At 46.9% G+C, this 23,143-nt stretch overlaps 1 protein-coding gene across 8 annotated transcripts in view; it reads left to right on the plus strand.

The window, feature by feature from the left end:
- Nucleotides 1-23,143, plus strand: part of CACNA1A (calcium voltage-gated channel subunit alpha1 A) — a 373,308-nt gene that overhangs the window by 233,201 nt on the left and 116,964 nt on the right. For all 8 annotated transcript variants that reach the window (XM_060415385.1, XM_060415383.1, XM_060415387.1 and 5 more), the window contains 3 exons: nt 5,747-5,838; nt 7,873-8,025; nt 12,127-12,320. In XM_060415385.1, coding sequence (XP_060271368.1) covers nt 5,747-5,838; nt 7,873-8,025; nt 12,127-12,320 — 439 coding nt within the window. The remainder of the gene's footprint in view (nt 1-5,746; nt 5,839-7,872; nt 8,026-12,126; nt 12,321-23,143) is intronic.

Raw genomic sequence — 23,143 nt, forward strand, 5'->3', positions numbered from 1 at the left:
TCTTGTGCTTTGCTGCATTTTCAGACTTGGGCTCCACAGTGACACTGTCCCCCGCCCTCCTGTCTGTATTCATTTCCTCCTCCTTCCTGCCTCCGACAGCCCTGGGGCCAGAAGGACTTGTACTTGAATCTGTCATCGACTTACTTGCATGGTCATCTAAGGGCAAGGCTGAGTTCATCTCAGTGTTATCCTTGGATCCAGCACAACGAGATCTAAGCCCATCATCTCTCACCTGGACCACTGTGGTCATCTCCGCCCCCTTCCAGCCTCCCAGTTTCTGGTCTTGACCCCCAGAGGGATCTTATTGTAATATGTAAGTCAGATCATGTCTCTGCAATGCTCAGAACCCTCCTTGGCTCCTGCTTTACTCAGAACAAAAGTCCAAGTCCTCACCATGGCCCACAGACTCCTGCACACTGCTCCATCAGCTCCCTGCCCTCATCTCCTCCCACTGACACCCTGGTTCACTCAGCTGTGTGGCCTCCTTGCCATTCCTCAAATGTACCAGGCATGGTCCTGCCTCAGGACCTTTGCACTGGCTTCCTGCCTAGAGTTTTCCTCTGGTGTATTCCTGTGACTCACTTCACTTAGAGATTGCATAGATAGACTTCACATAGATTGCACTTCCCCGCTGACTCTTTCTCTGGTACACTCAGCACTGGCCATGCGTGGCCATCCTACACCTGAGTTGAGATGTACCATAAGTGTAGAGTATGCTAACCAGATTTCAAAGACGTAGTCTAAAGGAAAGAATATATAAAATGTCTCATGAGTAATCTTTCATAGTGACTGCCCATTTAAATCGTAATACTTCAGATGTTGTTTAGTCACTAAGTCGTGTCCGATTCTTTGTGACCCCATGGACTATAGCCCACCAGGCTGCTCTGTCCATGGGATTTCCCAGGTAAGAATACTGGATTGGATTGCCATTTCCTTTTCCAGGGGACCTTCCTGACCCCAAGATTGAACCCATGTCTTCTGCTTGGCAGGCAAATCTTTACCACTGAGCCATCTGGGAAGCCCAATACTTCAGATATACCTGGTTGAATAAACTATATCATTAAAATTAATTTCATCTGTTTCTTTGGACTTTAATGTAGCTATTGGCAAATTTTAAATTTCACACGTGGCTCTTCCTTTTTTTTTCCTTTTTTCTTTTCTTATTGAAGTATATAATTGATTTACAATGTTGTGTTAATTTCTGCTGTACAGCAACGTGATTCAGTTATACATATATATAATTCTCTTTTTTATATGCTTTTTCATTATGGTTTATCATAGGATATTGAAGAGTTCTCTGTGCTATACAGAGAGTGTTTATTCATTCTATATATAACAGCTTACATCTGCTAACCCCAACCTCCCACTCCATCCTTCCCCCAACACGCCCTCCTTGGCAACCACCAGTCCGTTCACTATGTCCAACATACAGTCTTCTTGAAGTTTTACTGGGCGATGCTGGTCTGAGCATCCTTAACACTGAACTACTACCCAGCCAGGCGGGAAAGAGCAGTTGGCCTTTAGTAATTGAAATGGGTGTCGTCGCTTCCCTCATCCTGCCCCACTTTGCCAGCACGTCCTCTTCCCTGCCCTGCTGTTCTCCCTTGCACTCATCACCCTGACATCTGGTGCATTTACTGGGTTTATTCTCAGCCTCCCACACACAGATAGGGATTCCTATGACTCGTGTCCCCAAGACCTGGCACATTGTAGATGCTCAGTTAATGTTTTTGAAGTGAGTGAATGAAAACTCAGGGAATGCTTGTCCAGGTGGCTTCGTGGTGAAGAATCCGCCTGCCAGTCCAGGAGACGTGGATTTGATCCGTGGGTGGGGAAGATCCCCTGGAGGAGGAAATAGCAACCCACTCTAGTATTCTTGCCTGAAAAATCCCATGGACAGAGGAACCTGGCGAGCTACAGTCCATGGGATCGCAAAGAGTAGGACACAACTGAATGACTGAGCACTTACTCACGCGCGCGCACACACACACACACCCTTAACAATGGCTTTTACCTGCTGAGAGAGAAGAAAGTAAAATAGACTCGTGATCTACAGGATGGAATGTGAGAAATCCAAATGAAAATTGGGAGAGGAAGAGAAAAAATATATAATTAAATGAATGAAAATTTCCTTGGGGTTGCTTGGCAAGGCCCCCACCTACACTTCAGCTTCATGGCATCACCCAAATCCCCACCATGTGCCATTTCCTCCCTTGAATTTGCCTTCCCACCCCAGGCTGTCTGTCTCAGCCATTTCCTCAGCCTAGAAAGTACTTACCCCACTGATCAGATTCCACCTGCTCATCCATGAATCCTCAGCTTGAAGTGGGAACCTCCCTGGGTCCCAGAGGAGTTAACACTACCTGCTGTGTACCCTCAGAGCTGTTGTTTCTGCCTGCTCTCTCTAAGAATGCATGACACCCCCAATGGATTCAATCTCTGTGTGCATTTTTTGATTAAACTGTTTTTCTCCTGCATCAGCCCTATGAAGCAGGAAGGGTCTCAAGTATTGCTTTGCCCAGGACATATAATGTGTTTAGATGTACATTGGATGATGGTGGAAGAGGAGGTTAGCCCAGTCTAATAGACACATCTCTGTCCTAGCAATGGCGTCTCTGGTGGTAAAGAGCCACTCGTGCAGGAGACCCGAGATCAGTCCCTGCGTCAGGAAGATCCCCTGAAGAAAGGAATGGCGGGTGGCTCCCCAATCTAGTATTTTTGCCTGGAGAATCCCATGGACAGAGGAGCCTGATAGGCTACAGTCCATGGTGTCACAAAGAGTCCGACACGACTAAGCGACTAGCACTTTAACTTTCTGTCCTAGGAATAGTTGGGAAAGAGCTGGGAATACCCCTGTCTTAGTTTGGAGTGCCCCCACATTGATCCTGAGATAAGGATTCAGGTCCAAGTGGTTCATCTGGGAAGTGACTCCAGGAAATGTGGGTGGGGGACAAGGGTGGGGAGACAGGGAAGAAGGAGGAGTTGAGCAGGTTACCCTGGATGGGCAGCTGGGCTCAACCTCTCTGGGAGCCTGTATGGAACTCACACCTCAGAGCAATCTGGAAGGAGGGGGCCAGGGAGCCGGGGAATTCATCCACCTCTTCCCAGCGATCTTTGGAGGAGGGCTGCTCTCACGGGGGAATTCACTGCCTGGGTCTGTCTTAGCTTCAAAGAAAGTCCTGAGACAAAAGCGGGCCAATACAGTTTATTAATACAGGTGCCAATACAGGTTGTTAATAGATGCGGATACTGATTGTCTCAAAGACAAAGAGATGTACTATTACTATATGTAAAGTAATACATTTTATATTTGTATATAAAATAAATCATCAACAAGGACCTACCGTATAGCACAGAGAACTCTCCTCAATATTCTGTTAAGTAGTCTACATAGGAAAAGAATTTGAAAAAGAATGGTTGTATGTATATGTATAACTGAATCACTTTGCCGTACACCTGAAACAGAGACGAAGTTGTAAATCATCTATACTCCAATATACAGTGAAAATTAAAAAAAAAAAAAAGACAAAGAGGGACTTCCCTGGTGTCCAGAGGTTGAGACTCCACACTTCCACTGCAGGGAGCATGGGTCAGTCCCTGGTCAGGGAACTAAGATCCTACATTCTGCATGTGCAGCCAAAAAATAAAGACAGATGTAGATACTGGTTATTCGCAGGCCAAAGTTGTAAGACTCAGACTCCTGGACAAGAATGAAGACACCCCCCACATTACTTCTGTGGTCTCCATCCTGTTCATCACAGTGCATGCTCAGTAGCCTCTGACTGTTCACAACCCCATGGATTGTAGCCTGCCAGGCTCCTCTGTCCATGAAATTTTCCAGGCAAGCATACTGGAGCAGGTTACTATTCCCTACTCCAGGGGAGCTTCCTGACCCAGGGATCCAACCTGTGTCTCCTGCATTGGCAGGCAGATTCTTTCCCACTGGGCCACCTGGGAAGCCCACAGGTGGGCTTAACCACAGAATCCTCTGTTTTCAGCATTCCGCGCTCATCACCTGAGGTTCCAGTGACAACCTTTTCTGTGCTGTGGTTCCATGGCCATCCCTACTACGTATCTTATTTAGGAAACAGGTCTAGGGGGTTCCTTGGGCTGAGGAAGGGCTGTGGAACCCCTTGTCTCCCTTGTCTCACCAGAAACTCTTATACAAGTGAGGTCTTAGGATGGGGTCTTTATGTAAGGGGTGAGGGAAGGCGGCTTCCTACAGAAGGCTCATCGCACCTATTCCCTGACTCTTACCTGCATTTACGAGAGTGACTTTTTGCCCTGAGGCTTTGGGTCTGTAGCCTCTCCGGGGCTGATGCCAGCTAGTCCACCCCAGCAGGGCTACTCCCATTGTTTGGGGTTTGTTTGTTTGTTTGTTTGTTTGTTTCATTCATTTCCCAATAGCTTAACGCACTTCCTGTGTGCCAGGCACAACGCCTACCACCTCACGGGTATTGATTCATTTCATCCTCACATCCCTTTGAGGGTTCAGTACTGTTGTTATCCTTGTTATACAAAAGCGAGAACGGAGGCATGAAGTGGAAAAGTGACTTACCCACAGTCACCCCAGCTGGGAAATGGTGGAGCTGGAATTTGAACCCACGCAGGCTGAGGTCTCAGTACCAAGCTACTTTCTTGCCGGTTGGTAAAGTGACCTGAGCCCAAAGGGTCTCTCACTCCCCTAGTGCCTCCAGATTTCCCCACAATCCATCCTGATCTTGGGTTGTGAAATACACCGAGTATCACTCCAACCATGTGCCATGGGAAGAATTTCTCTTCTTCTTAGCCCAACATGTATTGAGTGAAAGGAAGTGAAAGTCACTCAGTCATGTCTGACTCTTTGTAACCTCATGGGCTGTGCAGTCCGTGGAATTCTCCAGGCCGGAATACTGGAAGGGGTAGCCTTTCCCTTCGCCCGGAGATCTTCCCAACCCAGGGATCAAACCCAGGTCTCCCACATTGCAGGCGGATTCTTTACCAGCTGAGCCAGACAAGGGGAGTGTTTATTGAGTATGAAGACCTATTTGGGGTCTTTGTAAATCATCTTTTATCCTGTGAAGCAGGCACTATTAACACTGTTTTACATATGACAAAACTGAGACCCAGCCTGTGGTCACCCTGCCAAGAAACCAACCTGGTGCTCTGTGACGACCTAGAAGAGTGGAATGGGAGCAGGGAGAGGCTCAAGAGGGAGGGGATATATGCATATATATGTATATATGTATCAGTCAGTCAGTTCAGTCGCTCAGTCGTGTCCGACTCTTTGCAACGCAGTGGAATGCAGCCCGCCAGGCTTCCCTGTCCATCGCCAACTCCCGAAGCTTGCTCAAGCTCATGTTCATCAAGTTGGTGATGCCATCCAACCATCTCATTCTCTGTTGTCCTCTTTTCCTCCTGCCTTCCATCTTTCCCAGCATCAGGGTCTTTTCCAATGAGTCAGTTCTTTGCATCAGATAGCCAACGTATTGGAGCTTCAGCTTCAGCATCAGTCCTTCCGGTGAATATTCAGGACTGATTTCCTTTAGGATTGATTGATTTGCTCAATCAATTATATATGTATAATTGACTGTATATATAATTATGGCTGATTCACATTGTTCCACAGCAGAGACCAACACAACATTGTTTCAACTATCCTCTAATTAAAAAAAAAGTTTTTAAAGAAACCACAACATTGAACCCTCTACCCACCTCTCTGACCCTGAAACCCACCGTCTGCTTTCTGTTCTGGCTTTTCTTCCAGCATCTTGGCAACAGTTGGGACGGAGTTTGACCTAAGGACGCTGAGGGCAGTTCGAGTGCTGCGGCCGCTCAAGCTGGTGTCTGGAATCCCAAGTGCGTGAGTTTCGGACCCTGGCAAGGGGTCTGCTCAGGGGTCCTGGGAGCCCTCCATTTGCCTTCTGCAAGAAGGTCTCATGGGCGCCCTCAGATGCTTCCCTAGCCGGGTCAGGGCAGCCTCATCTTTGGGGAAGCCCCTTCAGGGACCCCCACCCCCACCCCCAGGAATCTGGCTGCAGGTCTGGGTGAACTCCTAAAAGCCAGCCAGGAGCTTCACCCATCACCACAGCACCCGTTTACTGAGCACTTCCCTATCAGGGGCCATGCCAGGCACCACCCAGGACCCCATTCTATAGTCACAACCCTGTGAAGTTGATAGGACCAAAGTCTCCATCTTACAGATGAGAAAACTGAGGCTCAGGGCAGCTGAATAATTTGAGCAAAATCATGTGGCTGAGAATGGAAGGATTAGGAGTTAGCCAGTCTGCCCCCACAGCCTGAATAATATTGGTGGCAATGATGGTTACCATTTATTGAGTGCCTACTGCATACCAGGCATGGCAGAAAGAGCGTTTTGTGTATTATCTTTTCCAGTGTGTTGGCTCTTTGCATCAGGTGGCCAAAGTATTGGAGCTTCAGCATCAGTCATTCCAGTGAATAGTCAGGGTTGATTTCCTTTAAGATTGACTGGCTTGATTTTCTTGCTGTGCAAGGGACTCCCAAGAGTCTTCTCTTCAAGAGACCAGAGGTGCCTACGTCATGTTAAATCAAGTTCTATCCCCAAGCTAATGCTAATAAGAATCTCTGTTTAATGACCATCTATGATATGCCAAGGGCTTTGCTAGGTATGAACCCTCTCATTTAATCCTAAGAGGGAGGTGCTAAGTCTCATCCCCATTTACAGATGAAGAGCCTGATAAATTAAGATTTTTAGTTGGAGTTTCAATATTAAACTCTCAAAGATTAATAGAATGAATATATAGAAAAGTAGAAGGGTATAGTAGACCCGAAAAGTACTATAAACCAATTCAACATAATTAAGATTTATATAGTTTCCACCCAACAGTAGGATACAAATTCTGTTCACGTTCTCATAGGCTATAAACTGGGAGACACTGAAGAGTAACCAAGGACATAAAACAAGAAATCCTCATTTTAACCACGTTACTTGTTGTTGTTTAGTCATGTCCAACTCTTTTGTGACCAGGGATCAAACCTGTGTCTCCTGCCTTGGCAGGCAGATTCTTTACTGTTGAGCCACTTGGGAGCATTTTAACATAGACTTTCCTAAAGGTTGGTTACAGACATGGCATTTGACATCAATTCCAACCTGAGTTCAAATCCTGGCCCCATTATTTCTCACACCTTGAAGCTGAATCCTCATTTTTAGCATGACATCCTCTGAGCTTTGCTTCCCACCTCTGTAAAATGGGGATAATTTTACATGTGTGCCTGCCTCATGGGGTTGTTGTTAAAAGCCAATGAAATAATATCTGGTTTCTCAGGGTTGGCACTAGGATGTTGACTGCTTTCCCAGGCAGAGCTGCAACTAATGCATACAGCATTGTATGAATTAGGAAAAAGATGCCCCCTCTTGGTGGAAAAAGATTAGAAAAAGGCACCCTGATCTGAATGAAAATTGTGCAACACCCAGGGATGGGGCTCAGAAAGCTATAAATTTCCACCTCTTACTTGCCTCAAAAGTCATCAAACAGGACAGCCTTTGCTCAGTACTTTAACAAATATTTTTAAAATAGAAGGTGGGGAATTTCCAGTGGTTGGAACTCAGTGATTTCACTGCCATGTTCCCGGGTTCAGTCCCTGGCCAGGGAGCTAAGATCCTGCAAACCAAATGGTGAAGCCAAAAGAAAACCAAAAAAAAAAAAAAAAAAGTGCTTAAAATATAAGGAAGGATTGTTTCTGTTATTAAAGTGAGCAGCCTCTATGTCTTCCATCCATCTTTGCTCACCATTGCCCTGTCTCCCTCATCCCACATGCTCTGAGTTTCCTCAGGAGGCATCTTGGGGGTGGCGTTTCAGGGTACCTTCTCACAGGCCTCTGGGGCCTCTGTCTCTCTCTGTGTATCCCCAGGTTTACAAGTCGTCCTGAAGTCGATCATGAAGGCAATGATCCCCCTGCTGCAGATCGGCCTCCTCCTATTTTTTGCAATCCTTATTTTTGCAATCATAGGGTTAGAATTTTATATGGGAAAATTTCATACCACCTGCTTTGAAGAGGGCACAGGTAGGTCCGAGCAGCATCAAAAAAAATTTTTTTTCCAGCCTTCCTCCCCTTTCTTTTCTCCTTTGGGGACAAGCTCCTGGACAAGATCTGCAGGGCTTTGCTGCTTTTCTCCTGGAAGCTGGGAGAACATCTCAAAGCCAAGGAAGGCAGGGGTTGAAACAGCCCCAGAGATCTTGGTTGTTGCTGGGATGTTACACTGGGTTACCTGAGAAGCTGTCCCAGGGTAAGTGGGTTATTGGGGAAGTGATCCCAGGAAACACCTTCAGGTGAATGAGAAAGTGAGATGGGGAGGGTCTAGTAACATCTAGGGACGTTATCAAGTAGGTTACCATCTTGGGCAAGGTCACTAGACCTCAGCTCCATTGGGCACCTAGGGGAAACAGAGTAGGTCACATGCCTTAGACCCATCCCACACGAGGCGCATGGGAGCTGGGTATTTATCCACCAAATTCTGTCCGACATTGGCGGGAATTGAGCCCAGGATGGGCATTAATGCCCTGGCACAGCTGGCTGCCCCAAACACTGGGCAGGAGAAGGCATCAAAGATATTTTCAGTGGGAACATGTAGGGGCAAAAGACAGCAGAACACAGATGCACTGCCTGCAGCCTCTGCCTAGCTCCCCTGCAGCGACCCCAGGCCCTAGCACGTGCTGAGTTCTGAACCTCCTTGTTGTTGTTTAGTTACTAAGTCGTGTCCAACTCTTGGCGATAACGTGGACTGTAGCCTGCCAGGCCCCTCAGTCCATGGGATTTCCCAGGCAAGAATACTGGAGTAGGTTGCCATTTCCTTCTCCAGAGGGTCTTCCTGACCCAGGAGTCGAACCTGCGTCTCCTGCATTGGCAGGCGGATTTTTACCACTGAGCCACCAGAGAAGCCTGAAACCTCCTTACCCTGAAGGACGGGAAAGTCGAGGGTGACTCCTAGTCTCACCAAGAAGATGCCTTAACTACTTCCCACTGGGAGTCCTGGCACCAGCCAATCAGCATCAAGCACAAACAGGATCCTGGCTCCTCCCCTCCCCACACTGTGCCACAGTCAACCCCTTAGCTCAGCGGCTTCGCTAGTGGCTCAAGTGTTTCCCATCCGCCTTCTCTTCCTGGTGACCCTCAGGTAACCGAACCCTCTCCCCAGACCTCCCAGAGGGCAGGAAAACCCAATAAAGAAGGTTTATTCAAGATGCTCTTTTTTTTTTTTTTTGCTTCCTTTTTTCTTGCTCCTCCCATCTCCTTCTCTCCTGGGCTTGTGAAGTTTGCTCAATATGGGATGTCCTAATTATTTCTTTCCCCAATGAAGAAAGTGTTAATTGAGGCAAAGCTATTTCTGCTCCTGGCCTTGACACCTGGGTGGAAATGCTGGAGGGAGAGACGCAGGGCAGGGCCCCTTGGAAACATCAGCCGAGAGCAGAGAAACCAGGACTCCTGGATCCTGGGTTTTTTATTTTTGTTGGTTCTCTCTCTATCTCTCTCTCCAGCCAAGGGGACAGAGAACTGGCTTGAGTCTAAATCAGGGTTGTAAGGGGACAGATGTGGGTGGGGCAACTGGAGGGTAGGAGGCCTTGATTTAGGGAAGATGACTGAAAAGCTCACAATTAAAAATATAAGAACGTGTGAGTAAGAGACAGATATATACAGACACCCAGGCAGCAGGTTAATTTTAAAATATATTTATAACCAAATTCCTCAGACTCTCTGGATGGTTGCTTTTCTAGAAGCAGCCCCCAGAGTGTTTCGTGATGAGGGGGCTGGCAGGTCACAATCAGGAACACCACTGGGCATAGCTGCTAAAGGCGGTCAGATTTCTCCTGCAGACAGGTTCTCCTTATAATCAGGAACCAACTTCCTGTGTGCCCAGCACTGTGCTAAACACCCAGAAAAATGCAAAGGAAAGGTGGGAGAGCTTCCTGTTTTCCAAGAGCTTCCAAAATACTTTGAGGAGACAAGATTCCTCATCTGGAACTAGTCTATAGCAGTGCAAGTTAATGCCTGCTTTTATCTCCTCACCAAATGTGAACATTTGGGAGCTATTGTAGCCCTGAGGAGGGAAAAAGGGGCCAGTAGACTGGACTGATCCAAGAGAGGGGAGGGTATTGGTGGATGGGAATTGAGCCAGACTTGGACAGAAGGTGAAAATGGAGAAGGTTTTGGACAGAGGCAACCTTCCCAACAAACCGTGGTTCTCATTCATGATAGGAGACCATGGAATTTTCCCTTTTGCCCCTAGTCTTATGTTTAAAAGATTTTGCCTTCCAATCTGTATTCATTAAATCAGCCCCAAGTCTGACATGAAGGGGAAAAGTATTTCCCACAACTTAAACTAGTGATTGGATGTCAATGCTTCTTGAGGTGTAGGTGTCCCTTCTGATATGGCAAATGTCATTTTGCATGGCCTAGAGTTTCTATTTAACAGGAGTCTCAAAGGCCAGTCGGAGAAGGCAGTGGCACCCCACTCCAGTACTCTTGCCTGGAAAATCCCATGGATGGAGCAGCCTGGTAGGCTGCAGTCCATGGGGTCACTAAGAGTCAGATACAACTGAGCGACTTCACTTTCACTTTTCATTTTCATGCATTGGAGAAGGAAATGGCAACCCACTCCAGTGTTCTTGCCTGGAGAATCCCAGGGACGGGGGAGCCTGGTGGGCTGCCATCCATGGGGTCTCACAGAGTCAGACACGACTGAAGCAACTTAGCAGCAGCAGCAGCAGCAAAGGCCAGTAAGATTCATGCATTCTATGTTGGCTTATTTCTCCCTGTTTCTTGCTAAGTGGAGGTTAAGAATGGTCTGCAAACCCTATATGTGGTACGTGCATTGAGATATAGTTTTGTTTTGTGGGGAGCTTGAGTTTACACACTCAGCTGTTTGATTTCTTATCGGACAATGTCGCTCTCTAAAAACCTTCAAAAGTGTCGCTCGCTGAATAGGATCCTCTCATATCTGTGGCTCTGGTCCAGTGGGATGTTCTGTACACACCCAGGATGTTCTGTACTCCCCTGAGTCCATGTTCTCGTGAAGGCATCTCCTCCCCCTCCCCTTCAAAACCTTAGAATTCAGACTCAACCTTGAACACTCAGTCTGAGTTTGCCAGGAAGCTGTCTTTGGTTTCCAGCAAAAGGGGTGTCCATTGACATGTGTCTCTTTCCTTGTGGCATTTTCACAATCTGCCTCTTGCTCTTTGGGGAGAAAACTTAGCTCCTGTGCCTAAGGTGGAGTACTGTGTGTACTGGCCTCCCTCGCCCCCGGAACATCTGGGCCCCAGTACATCTCAAGAAAAAAAAAAATCAGGCTACAGAAGAATAATACAACACAATTGACGAATTTGTGCTAATGGAAGTCTGGAGAACACTGCCCCCAACCACTTCAAAATGCACACAGCAGATTTACCAAAGTTGACTGTTGTTGGGACCTTGAAGTCCATCTCAACAGATTTCAAAAGACAGAATAATACAAAACATATCCTCTGACCACAGTGCAATTAGGCTAGAAATTGGTAACAAAAAGACAACACTAAAAGTGTTTGGAAATTAACAGACATGCTTCTTATTTGTTGATTAAATGCTAGGATGTCTGAGATTTGCTTTAAAAATATTTTAGTGTGGGGAGGGGATGTGGATGAAACAAAATTAGCCCTGAGTCGATAAATGTTGAAATTGGTGATGGTTACATGGGAATTCATTACATTACTCTGTTTTTGTGTATTTCTGACAAATTTTTGATGCTTCTTGGTTATCCACAAATCAAAGAAGAAATAATAATGGAAACTGCTGAATATTTTACTTGAACAATAATGCATGACAGAATTTGTGAGGTGCAGTTAAAGCTGCACTTAAAGGGCAATTTATAGCCTTAAATGACATTAATCTATCTCAGAAGTTTAGGAAAAGAACAAAAAAGGGAACACAACTTAGAGAAGAAATTTATGAAATAGAAAACAATGAATAGATCAACCAAGCCAAGCATTGGACTTTTTGGAAAAAGACTGATAAGTCCATCCCAAGAGCCATTTTTCTGCAGATTCAGCAGCACTGAATGTTCGCTGGCTCCTGTTTCTCAGAGCTGTTTTTGCTGGCCCTTTCCCCTGACTTTGCTCTTCTTCCGTTTCATAGATGACATTCAGGGTGAGTCTCCAGCACCGTGTGGGACAGAGGAACCTGCCCGCACCTGCCCCAATGGGACCAAATGTCAGCCCTACTGGGAAGGGCCCAACAATGGGATCACTCAGTTCGACAACATCCTGTTTGCAGTGCTGACTGTTTTCCAGTGCATCACCATGGAAGGGTGGACTGACCTCCTCTACAACGTAAGTGATGAGGCGTGGTGGAGAGCCAGGCCCAGCCAACTCCTGAGGCTGAAGTGGAGGGATCCTGAACCAGGGAGGCCGCCAAAGGACAGCTCAATATGGCCCCAGGAGAGCCAGCCTAAGGCTCCGTCCTTTGACGATATGGGCGTCTTGTCCTCAGAACTCTTAATAGGGAAGCACCTTTGGGAGGTGAGAATCTAGAGTGCGCACAGATACTGAATAATTTTTAATTGCCCAAGTTTTAAAATATAATTTTAGATTTTTGAATATGTAAAGGTGGCATGAAGTTAAAAAGGAGGAAAGAAAGAGACGTGTCTTGGACACCTATCCAAAGGGATTCTGTGCTGGAGCACGTGCTGACCCTCCTCCAGCCGTGCCCCTCCCTGTGGTGCTGATGGGAACCGGTGCCGCCACCCCTCCACTTGCTGAATCATATTTTGGGTCCCTGAGATCCTAGAATTCCCTGCCCAAGCCCAGATTCCATAGACTTGGATTCTTCCATGAGTCTCTTCTCTGACTACCTTACGCATTGTATCCCCTGAGGTCTAAGAATGTCCTTGGGGTAGCTGTTGGCACAAATGTGGGCTGGAATATGGGCATGCAGATTGGCACGTCCAGCCATGTGTGTGTGGAGCCCTCTCTCCCCTGCCCCCAGGAAAGGCCCTGGCCAAGGGGCAGGGAAGCCTGTCCCCACCCCGTAACCCAGTGCAGACATCCAGATTCTAAATTCTAGACTGAGCTTCCCAGTGCTTATGAAGGTATGTTTGTGTAGGAGAAGCATAGAGCATGTTTTATTTAGTAGTTTTTAAATATTCACACATATTATGTGGGCCTCAGTTGGTTCTCTTGTCCCCAGTCTTGAAAATGTTAAGGACAGGTCTGAAAGGATGTGCACGCTTCCCTGCCTCCCATTCTACCCTGTTCCCTGTCCCCCACCCCTGGACAGTTACGTACGTCACACACTGCACAAGTCCCCACATCTTGGGAGTGTCATTCATATTATAGACCACACAGATTTCTGCCGTTATGACCATGTGTCCATTAGAGAAATCTGAAGGATGTGGGGGAAAGCCACGGTGGCCTAGTTTGCCTAACGACCTGGCCTGAGCATAGCGTCTCTAGGAACAGACAGCAACATTGAGATCGTCAGGAGCTTTCTTGGGTCAGGTTGTGTCACGGGGTTGGACATCCAGAAAGAGGTTCAGAGGAAGACAATGGGAATGTGCTCAGTGGTGGGTGAGGAAGTGTGAGCAGGACCACAAATTTCCAGAGGGTTCTGTAGTCGGAAGCGCCACTGTCTCAGGAGATACTTACCCTGGAAGCTTCGAGCTGAACCACCTTGAGAGACGCAAGCTCAGGGGAAACAGTTGAAAGAACAGAGTTAGGCATCAGGCTGCCTGGGTTCCCCTCCCGACCCCACCACTCCCCATGCTGTGCAACCCTGGGCAAGTCGCTTACACTCTCTGTGTCTCCGTTTCCACATGTACAAAATGAAAAGCACAATCCTACCTCACAGGGCACATGCCCTGAGGAAAGGTGAATATATGTGAAGCATTCAGAACCATGGCCCTAAGTAAGCGCTCTGTAAGCCAGATTTTCCACCCCAACAGGCACTTCTCTTAGAAATGTATGAATTTTTCATTGTGAAAACTCTGGCAGCAACTGAGGAAGTAAGGTGAGCCACTGGGTCCCGCTTTGTTACCTGCTCTCACCCCTCTGGTAACTGCTGCAGAGTAGCCTTCTAGAACTTGCCATGCAGTTATATCCCACCTTCATACTTTGGTAGAAACCCGATCAGAAATTTGAGCCTGATGTGAGCCAAGAGCAGTAATAAAGTACCACACTGGTTGGCTTAAAACAACAGACATTTATTACCTTACAAGTATGGAGGCCAGAAGGTGTAAGCAGGGCCAGGCACCCTCCAAAGGCTCTCAGGGAGAATTCTTCCTTGCCTCTCCCATCTTCCGGTGGCTGCCAACAATCCTTGGCATTCTTTAGCTTATTGATTCTCTGTCCTCCTCTTGAATATCCCATCTGCACACGGCCATCTTCTTATAAGGACACTTATCGTGTTGGATTAGGGCCCACCCTACTCCAGTATAATGTCATCTTAACTACTTACATCTGTAATGACCCTATTTTTCTTTAAAAAAAAAAATTTTTTTTTAATGTGATTTTGGCTGGCTGCGCTGGGTCTTCGCTGCCACGAGCAGACTTTCCCTAGTTGCCGTGCTGGGGCTTCTCATTGCAGTGGCTTCTCTAGTTCTGGAACACATGCTCTAGGGCATGAGGGCTTCAGTAGTTGTGGCGCATGGGCTAGTTGCCCCCTGACATATGGAATCTTTCAGGACCAGGGATCAAGCCTGTGTGCCCTGCATTGGAAGGTGAATTCTTAACCACTGGACCACCAGGGAAGTTCGACCTTATTTCTAAATAAGGTCACATCCTGAGGTCGTAGAGGTTAGCTCTTCAACTTATCTTGGCTGCGGGGAGGGTGGTGAGGGGGAATTGCATAGTTCAGCTCATAAATCTCCCAAATAAACTACTTGAACTTGAACCCTTGGCTGCTGCTTCTGCTAAGTCGCTGCAGTTGTGTCTGACTGTGTGCAACCCCATAGACGGTAGCCCACCAGCCTCCCCTGTCCTGAAAAGTGAAAGTGAAGCCGCTCAGTTGTGTCCAACTCTTAACGACCCCATGGACTGCAGCCTACCAGGCTCCTCCATCCATGGGATTTTCCAGGCAAGAGTACTGGAGTGGGGTGCCATTGCCTTCTCTAGAACCCTTGTCTGGGACTTCCTAAATTAAGACAATCCACCCCCCGTGGGAGAAAGGCTTAAGAGGGAGGGGATATATGTATACTTATAGCTGATTCATGTTGTCATGAAATCAGAAACTAATGAACATTGTAAAGCAATTATACTCCAATTGAAAGTAAATTTATTAAAAAAAAAAAAAAAAAAGACAACTCCTCAACCCAAAATACAACCACTAGGATCACTCATTGCTAAGGGCAGAAGCTAAGGTGGCATCTTTGAGTTTCTGCATAGCGAAGACAGAGCTGTTGCTTTTCCAGACTCGTTTGAGCCCTGCCCATGTGCTCTACCATCTGCCAGGCCTGCCCTAGGACGCCCCCAGCTCCATCCAGCCCCAGGCAGGTGCAGTGTCTGGACTCCTTGTCCTCTATATTGTGCTGGACCCAAGCTCGTAGGCATGGCCTTACCAGCCTCTGTCAGGTGAGATCCATGGGAGAGTGCGGAAGCACCTGCTTCAAGCATTTTAGAATCCAGAGGCGTGGAGGCTGAACATCTCTTTTCTTTTCTCAACATTGGAATCCATTTGTTTATTCCATAATTACTTATTCTAATTAGTATTTTTTAAGTTTAATTATTTATTTTCAGCCAAACTGGGTCTTTGTTGCTGCACGCGCGTTTTCTCTAGTTGTGGCGAGTGGGGGCTACTCTCTACCTGTGGGGCCTGGGTTTCTTATTGCGGCGGCTTCTCTCGTTGCTGAGCTCAGGCTTAAGGGCGCGCAGGCTGAGTAGCTGCAGCATGCGGGCTTAGCTGTCCCGTGGCACGTGGACTCTTCCTGGGCCAGGGATTGAACCCGTGTCCTCTGCGTTGGCAGGGGCACGCTCAACCACAGAGCACTAGAGGAATCCCATAATTACTTACTGAATGTCCAGTGTGCCAGGAAATGATCGGGTGATCAGGGACAGCACAATGAAGAAGAGAGACAAAAGTCTCCACCCTCGTTGGGGAGACAGACGTGACCAGTAAACGCTGGTAAATAATAAACTGCTTAGAATGTGGAAGATAGATCTTAAGCAGGTGTATAATGTGGGACATAGTGACTTGACCCATTGTCCCATGACGACCACAGCACCATGAGAGGACAAGCGATGGGGTGCAGGGGCCAGTTTAGGCCAGGCAGTCAGGGAGGGCTTCTCAGAGGAGGGGACGTTTCCACAGAGAAGAGAGCCAGGCAGATGCTTTAGAGAAGAGCGTTCTTGGCTGAGGGAACAGCAGCTCACCTCGTGGTATGTTGGGGCCCTGTCCAGGTTTTTCTATTTTTCAATTTATCTCATTTCTTCCCCACTTGATTTCCCAGTTAAAGTGCTTTTAGAAAAAGCCTAACCTTAAGTAATCAGAAACACTGTCGAAGATTTATATCAGGATGTGCACCCCAGCATTATCTGTAAAAATAGAACAAAACTGGAAGCAACTGGTTAAATACCGTATGGTCCCTCCATATGATGGAGTATCATGTCGTCATTAAAAATCATCTGTTGGGAGAATATTTAAGGATTCAGGGAAATGCTCACCGTATATAATGACAAGTAAGGGGAACTGATTCTTTTAAAAAGAACCAGGGTGTGCATGCTGTGCTAAGTCACTTCAGTTGTGTCCAGCTCTTTGTGACCCCATGGATTGTAACCCACCAGGCTCCTCTGTCCGTGGGATTCTCCAGGCAGGAATACTGGAATGGGTTGCCATGCCCTCCTTCAGGGGATCTTCCTGACCCAGGGATCGAACCAATGTCTGTTAGGTCTCGTGCGCTGACAGACGGGCTCAGGCTGACATTGCAAAATACCATAGACAGGGTAGCTTAGACAACAAAAGTGTGCTTTCCCATAGTTCTGGAGACTGGAAGTCCGAGATCAGGGTGCCAGCATGGTCCAGCTCTGGCGAGGGCTCTCTTCCTGCTTGCAGATGGCTGCCTTCTCGCTCTGCCCTCTCATGGTGAGGGGGGAGAGAGAGAACAAGCTCTCTGGGATCTCTTTATACAAGGACACTAATCCCATCATAGGAGTCCCACTCTCATGACCTCCTATAACCCTAATCACCTCGCAAAGACTCCATCTAAAAAATGCCATTACATCAGGGATTAGGCATGGTGACATAGTTCAGTCCATAGAAGCTTATAATCTCAAGTGTATAATCTTGAGAATATAAGGGAGAAAAAGACTGAAGTCCATTGTACCAAGATGGCATCTAGGTAGTGAGACTTGGGAATCTCTTTCTTGATACTTCTCTACATTGACAAACTTGTCTCCAAGGAGCACAACTGACTTTTTAAAACTTTTTATTTTATATTGGAGTATAGCCAATTAACAGTGTTGTAATAGTTTCAGATTGACAAAAGGGACTCAGCCATACATATATGTGTATCTTTTCTCCCCCAGACTCCCTTCCTATCCAGGCTGCTGCATAACATTGAGCAGAGTTCCATGTGCTATACAGTAGATCCTTGTTAGTTATCCATTCTAAATATAGCAGTGTGAACATGATTGCTTTTTATCCTCTTTTTTATTGAAGGATAGTTGATTTGCAATATTGCATTAGTTTCAGATGTACAGCATAGTGATTCTGTTATTTTTTGCAGATTGCATTCCATTTTAGCCTATTATAAAATATTGCATATAATTCCCTGTTCTATACCATAAATCTTTGTTGCTTATCAATTGTATATATAATAGTTTCACAATTAACTTTTATAATCAGGGAATATATTTAAATTTCTCAAGTGTTTAGGAGGGAAAAGAGATGTTTTGGTTACTTATAGACCAGGAGATGGGAAGGAAGGGCAAGAGAGAGCATTTTCTGGGTGCCCACTGTATTCTGGGTGTTTTTATTTATATTACCTATCCAGAGAGAATACACACGAAAATAAATGGCTTCTTGATTGACATACAGTAATAAGTAATCATCGTATTATTTTATTATTAAATTAACAGAATAAGTAAAGAAGAGACAAATCTTTACAGAAGAATTCCTTTCCCTTCTCCAGGGGATCTTCCCAATCCTGAAATCAAACCCAAGTCTCCTGCATTGCAGGCAAATTCTTTCTTTGGGAAAGTGAAGGGTTAACTTTTTCAATGCAAATTCAGACTCCTTAGTTTCTGTTCTCAGACCCCAAAGGATTCCCACCCCAGCTGAGACTGAGAGAATCTCACAGAGACGTCTGTGGTTACTGTGGCTAGGAAAACCCTCCAGGGAGGTGATAGTTTGGCAAGTAACACAAGTTCTTGCCGTCTGTGTCTGGCTCAGCCCCCACCACAAGTTACCAAGTCCAAAATGTCAAGAGTGTTGATGTTGAGAAGCCCTGCTCTAGAGAACCAGGGATCCTTGGAGATGGCCTCTGGGGCATCTCTGGGGATGGTGGACCCTATCTCCATTAGGATTTTGTGTAGGGCAGGTGCTTATCCAAGCCCAAAGACTGCAAAGGCAAGTATATGTTGAAATTCTGTGCCAAAAGTGTAGTCCAAGTCATTTTTAACTGCTAGAGAATGAACCTCAGTCAACATAGCCAGCTCCCCTGTCCCAGAGCCTCTGAAGGACCCACATGGCTCCAGTGCCCACTGGACAAGCCTCATTGCTGGACCTTCCTGGGGCCCAATCTGGACCTGAGCAACATACTGGAATAATAGTGGATTATCAGATGTTTCATCTCTACCACATTATTCTAGGTGTTTCTCTGTGCACCACCTGTGAGTCCATGGTGGTAGAGCCTTAAATATCCCCATTTTACAGATGAGGAAACAGGCCCAGAGCCATACACATGGACGTAAGGTTGAGATCCAGCTCTGACTCAGCACTGGCTGCCTTGGAATCTGCCATTTGCCACCTCCTACAGCAAACAGGCTGGAGGACTGGCTCTCTGAGCTCAAGGGGGTGGGATAGGGGAAGCCCAGAAGGGCTGCACTGGGGCCGTTTGCTAGAGCATTGTGTGTTGCTTGAGCAACAGGCAGTCTCATTTCACAGGGACCCCCTCACCATATGTGCCTGCATGACTCAAAAAAAAAGAAATCACCCCACCCTACGCAGAGGACATCCCCAACATGCTCCTCATCATCTGGGCCAAAGTAGCGTGGGAGTGCAGTGTGGGTGATGGGACCTGCCCTCTCTTGGTTGCTACCAGGGCAGGGAGCTAAAAAGACTGGGGTCCTGGCAGAACCAGTACATCTTAAGTTAACATTTTGCCATTTGCTGAGAGCCTGTTGCATCCATCCCTACATCTTCCTTTTATCATCAACTGATCCATAAAACAGCCTCATGGGACTTCCCTGGTGGTCCAGTAGCTAGGACTCCATGCTGCCAATGCAAGAGGCCTGGGTTTGATCCCTGGTCAGGGAACTAGATCCCACCTGCTGCATCTAAGACCAAGTGTAGTCAAATAAATAAATGAATATTTTTAAAAAACTCATGTGGGGAGATGTTTTTAGGTCCATCTTCCAGATGAGGAAACTGAGGTCCACAGTGATGCAGGGACCTGTCAAGATCCCCCAGTCAGAGTGGTGTAATCAGGATTCAAACCCAGCACTGGGCATTCACTATTACACTCCCCTGGTGTTGCTGGTGAGTCAGTAAGTCATGTCTGACTCTTCTGAACTCCATGGACTATAGCCCACCAGGCTCCTCTGTCCATGGGATTCCCCAGGCAAAAATATTAGAGTGGGTTGCCATTTCCTTCTCCAGGGAATCTTCCTGACCCAGGGATCAAACCCTCATCTCCTGCATTGCAGGCATATTCTTTACCACTGAGCCACCTGGGAAGCCGTTACAGTCCCTCCCTCTCTCTAAAAACTCCCTTTCTCCTTCTTTTTCCCTCTCTCTTTGTCTCTCTTCATTCTTGGTTTCTGTCTCTATATCTTTCTCCCTCCCCCTTTCCTTTGCTCATCTATTTCTCTCTCTCCATCCCACCTCTCCGTGCTTTTCTTTGTTGCTCTTACTCTCTGTTACTCTCTCGGTGTCAATTAGGAAAGCGACCGAGCTGTGCTTAGTCGACAGTTAAAATGCCAGTCACGAATGGTAGAAACTAATCCTTGACCTCAGCCCTTGTTAATTCATAGATGTTCGTCTTGGCATTAGATCTCGGCGGGGAGGTGGGGAGGAGACACTTTAGATTACACATTCACACAATAAACATTCATTGGATGTATACTGCATACAGGCAACTTTCTGTGCAGCAAGAGGAAGAGACAAAAATCCCTTTTTGGCGGGGAGTTGACATTTTGGTGGGAGAAGCAAGCTGTCAACAAGATAATTAAGAAATGTTTATATATATGGCAGAATCTTAAATAGTTTGGGCTTTGTGGGTCATGTAGCCTCTGTCACAACTACTCAATCTGCTTTCATAGCACAAAAGCAGCCACAGAGAAGATGCATAATGAATGGGCATGACTGTGTGCCAATAAACCTTTATAAAAACAGGTGACTAGCCCGTGGGCAGTGGTTTGCCTACTCTGAGACAAATAAAGCAGTAGACGTGTTGTGGACCCTCAAGGTGAGAGGTTGAAGTTCTTCTAATAAGACCTGAAAGAAGTGAGGAGGGTCCATGCAGGTATATGAGGAAAGAGAGACCCAGGGGGACAAGACCCAGTGCAAAGGCCCTGAGGTAGCAGTGGTTCTGGCATTTGTGAAGAGCAGCTAGGTGGCCCATGTGGCTGGAAGTGAGGAGTGAGGATGAGCAAGGGAGCTGAAGAGACCAGGGAAGGTTACGGGAAACCTCAGAAACAGAAAGACCACATAATTTACCACCCACACAAGGACCGTTTTGAGAGTAAATGGAGGAAAGGAGGGCTCAAAAAATAATTAGCAGGCATTGCATGATTTAATAGCAGGCGTAAACTGGGGTTTCTCTGGTGGCTCAAGACAGTAAAGAATCCGCCCGCAGTGCAGGAGACCTGGGTTTGATCCTTGGGTCGGGAAGATCCCCTGGAGAAGGGAACGGCTACCCATTCCCGTATTCTTGCCTGAAGAATCCCATGGACAGAGGAGCCCCGTAGACTACAGTCCGTGGGGTCACAAAGAGTCAATCAGACACAACTGAGCAGCTAACACTTTTTCAGAAACTGGGACAGAAATACAACCTCCCTCATGGCACCTTGGGGCTCTGGGTCTTTCATGGTCAAATCCACTCCATTCTTTTGTCCCACATCTTAGTCCATTTCTCTGTTGATGGGCATTTAGGGTTGATTTCCATTTGTCTCATAATTAGTGACCGACTCATTGTGATCCCATGGACTGCAGCCTGCCAGGCTCCTCTGTCCATGGAATTCTCCAGGCAGGAATACTGGAGGGGGTAACCGTTTCCTTCTCCAGTGGATCTTCCAGACCCAGGAATCAAACCTGGTCTCCTCCACTGCAGCCATATCCTTTACTGTCTGAGCCACCGGCGTCTTTTCATGTGAAATATGGCTTCTTTATTCTTTACTGGCATATAGCTGCTTTACAATGTTGTGTTCATTTCTACTATATAGGAAAGTGAATCGGCTATACGTATGCATAGACTCCGTCTACTTTGGATTTCCTTCCCCGTTAGGTCTCCACAGAGCACTGAGCAGAGTTTCCTGTGCTACACAGTAGGTTCTCGTTAGTTATCCATTTTATACATAGCAGTGGGCTTCCCAGGTGGCTCAGTGGGTAAAGAATCCTCCCGCCAGTGCCGGAGACACAAGGGACGTGGTTTCAACCCCTGGGCCAGGAAGCTCCCCTGGAGTAGGAAATGGCACCCCCCTCTAGTATTCTTGCCTAGAAGATCCCATGGATGGAGAAGCCTGGCAGACTACAGCCCTGAGGTTGCAAAGAGTCGGATGTGACTGAACACAGCAATACGGCACAGTGTGTATATATCACCCCAGTCTCCCAATCCATCACACCCTCTTTTCCCCCTTGGTACCCATACGTTTGTTGTCTAGACCACCCCATCCTTATCCTTTAATGCTGGGGAGTTGGGTGTTCTTTTGGGCTGAGAGTTGTTTGGTTGTTTGCGGGGGGGCTTATTTTTGCATCTTCTACTCTTCTTCTGAATGAACCATGCGCAAAAAAATTAGAGGAAAATAAGCCATAAACCAGAAGGCACTTAAGGATTTTACTGGGACTCGGCCATTAATTTGTTTGATGAGTATTTATCGAGTGCTTGCTAAGCACCAGGCGCCACGCTAGGTACCGACAGTGCTGAGATGAATCAGTATTTTCCCTCTTCTTTAAGACTCTCTTGGGCCAATTTTTATAAACAGAAAATACCGTGTAAGTGCAGTGAATGAGTGAGATAGAAAAAAAAAAATCAGTCGGATGCAAGCCAGAATGATGGGTCTAGTCACAGCCATGCCATCCACACTGTGTGTGAGCCAGGCAAATCAAAGCATTTTCCGCAGCCTCAGTTTCCCCCATCCACTGGGTGTGGAGACTGTGAGAATCAACGAGTGTTTTGTCAGCTCAAACAAGCTCTACTAGAGTGAGAGAGGTTGTCCCACCTGCCTCTCCAATGCCAGCAGAGCTACACTACCTCTAAGATGCTGGGTGGAATTCTTTTTTTGCCTCTTCCAAACCTCTTGTGGTGGCTATCAAGCCTTAGCCTTCTTTGACGCACAGCTGCGTCCCTCCAGTCTCTGCCTCCACTGTGACATGGCTGTGTGTCCCTGTCTTCACCTGGTGTTCTCCTCTTCTTTTCTGAATATTATTTTTATTTTGTTTCTTTATTTTTGTCTGCACTGGGCCTTCACTGCTGTGCACAGGCTTTCTGTAGTTGCGATGTGCGGGCTTCTCGCGGCAGCGGCCTCTCTTGTGAAGCATGGACTCCAGGCGCGCGGGCCTCAGTAGTTGCAGTACACAGGTTTAGCTTCCTTGTGGCATGGGGAATCTTCCCAGACCAGGGATCAAGCCTGTGTCCCCTGCACGGGCAGATGGGTTCTTAGCCACTGGACCACCAAGGAAATCCCTGTTTTCCTCTTCTTAAGAGGACACCAGTCCTACTGGACTAGGGCCCAAGACCATGACTTCATCTTAACCTGATGCCAGCCGTAGAGACCCTGTTTCCAAG

This window comes from Ovis aries, chromosome 5, assembly GCF_016772045.2.
Source record: "Ovis aries strain OAR_USU_Benz2616 breed Rambouillet chromosome 5, ARS-UI_Ramb_v3.0, whole genome shotgun sequence".
In the NCBI taxonomy this organism is placed as follows: domain Eukaryota; kingdom Metazoa; phylum Chordata; class Mammalia; order Artiodactyla; family Bovidae; genus Ovis; species Ovis aries.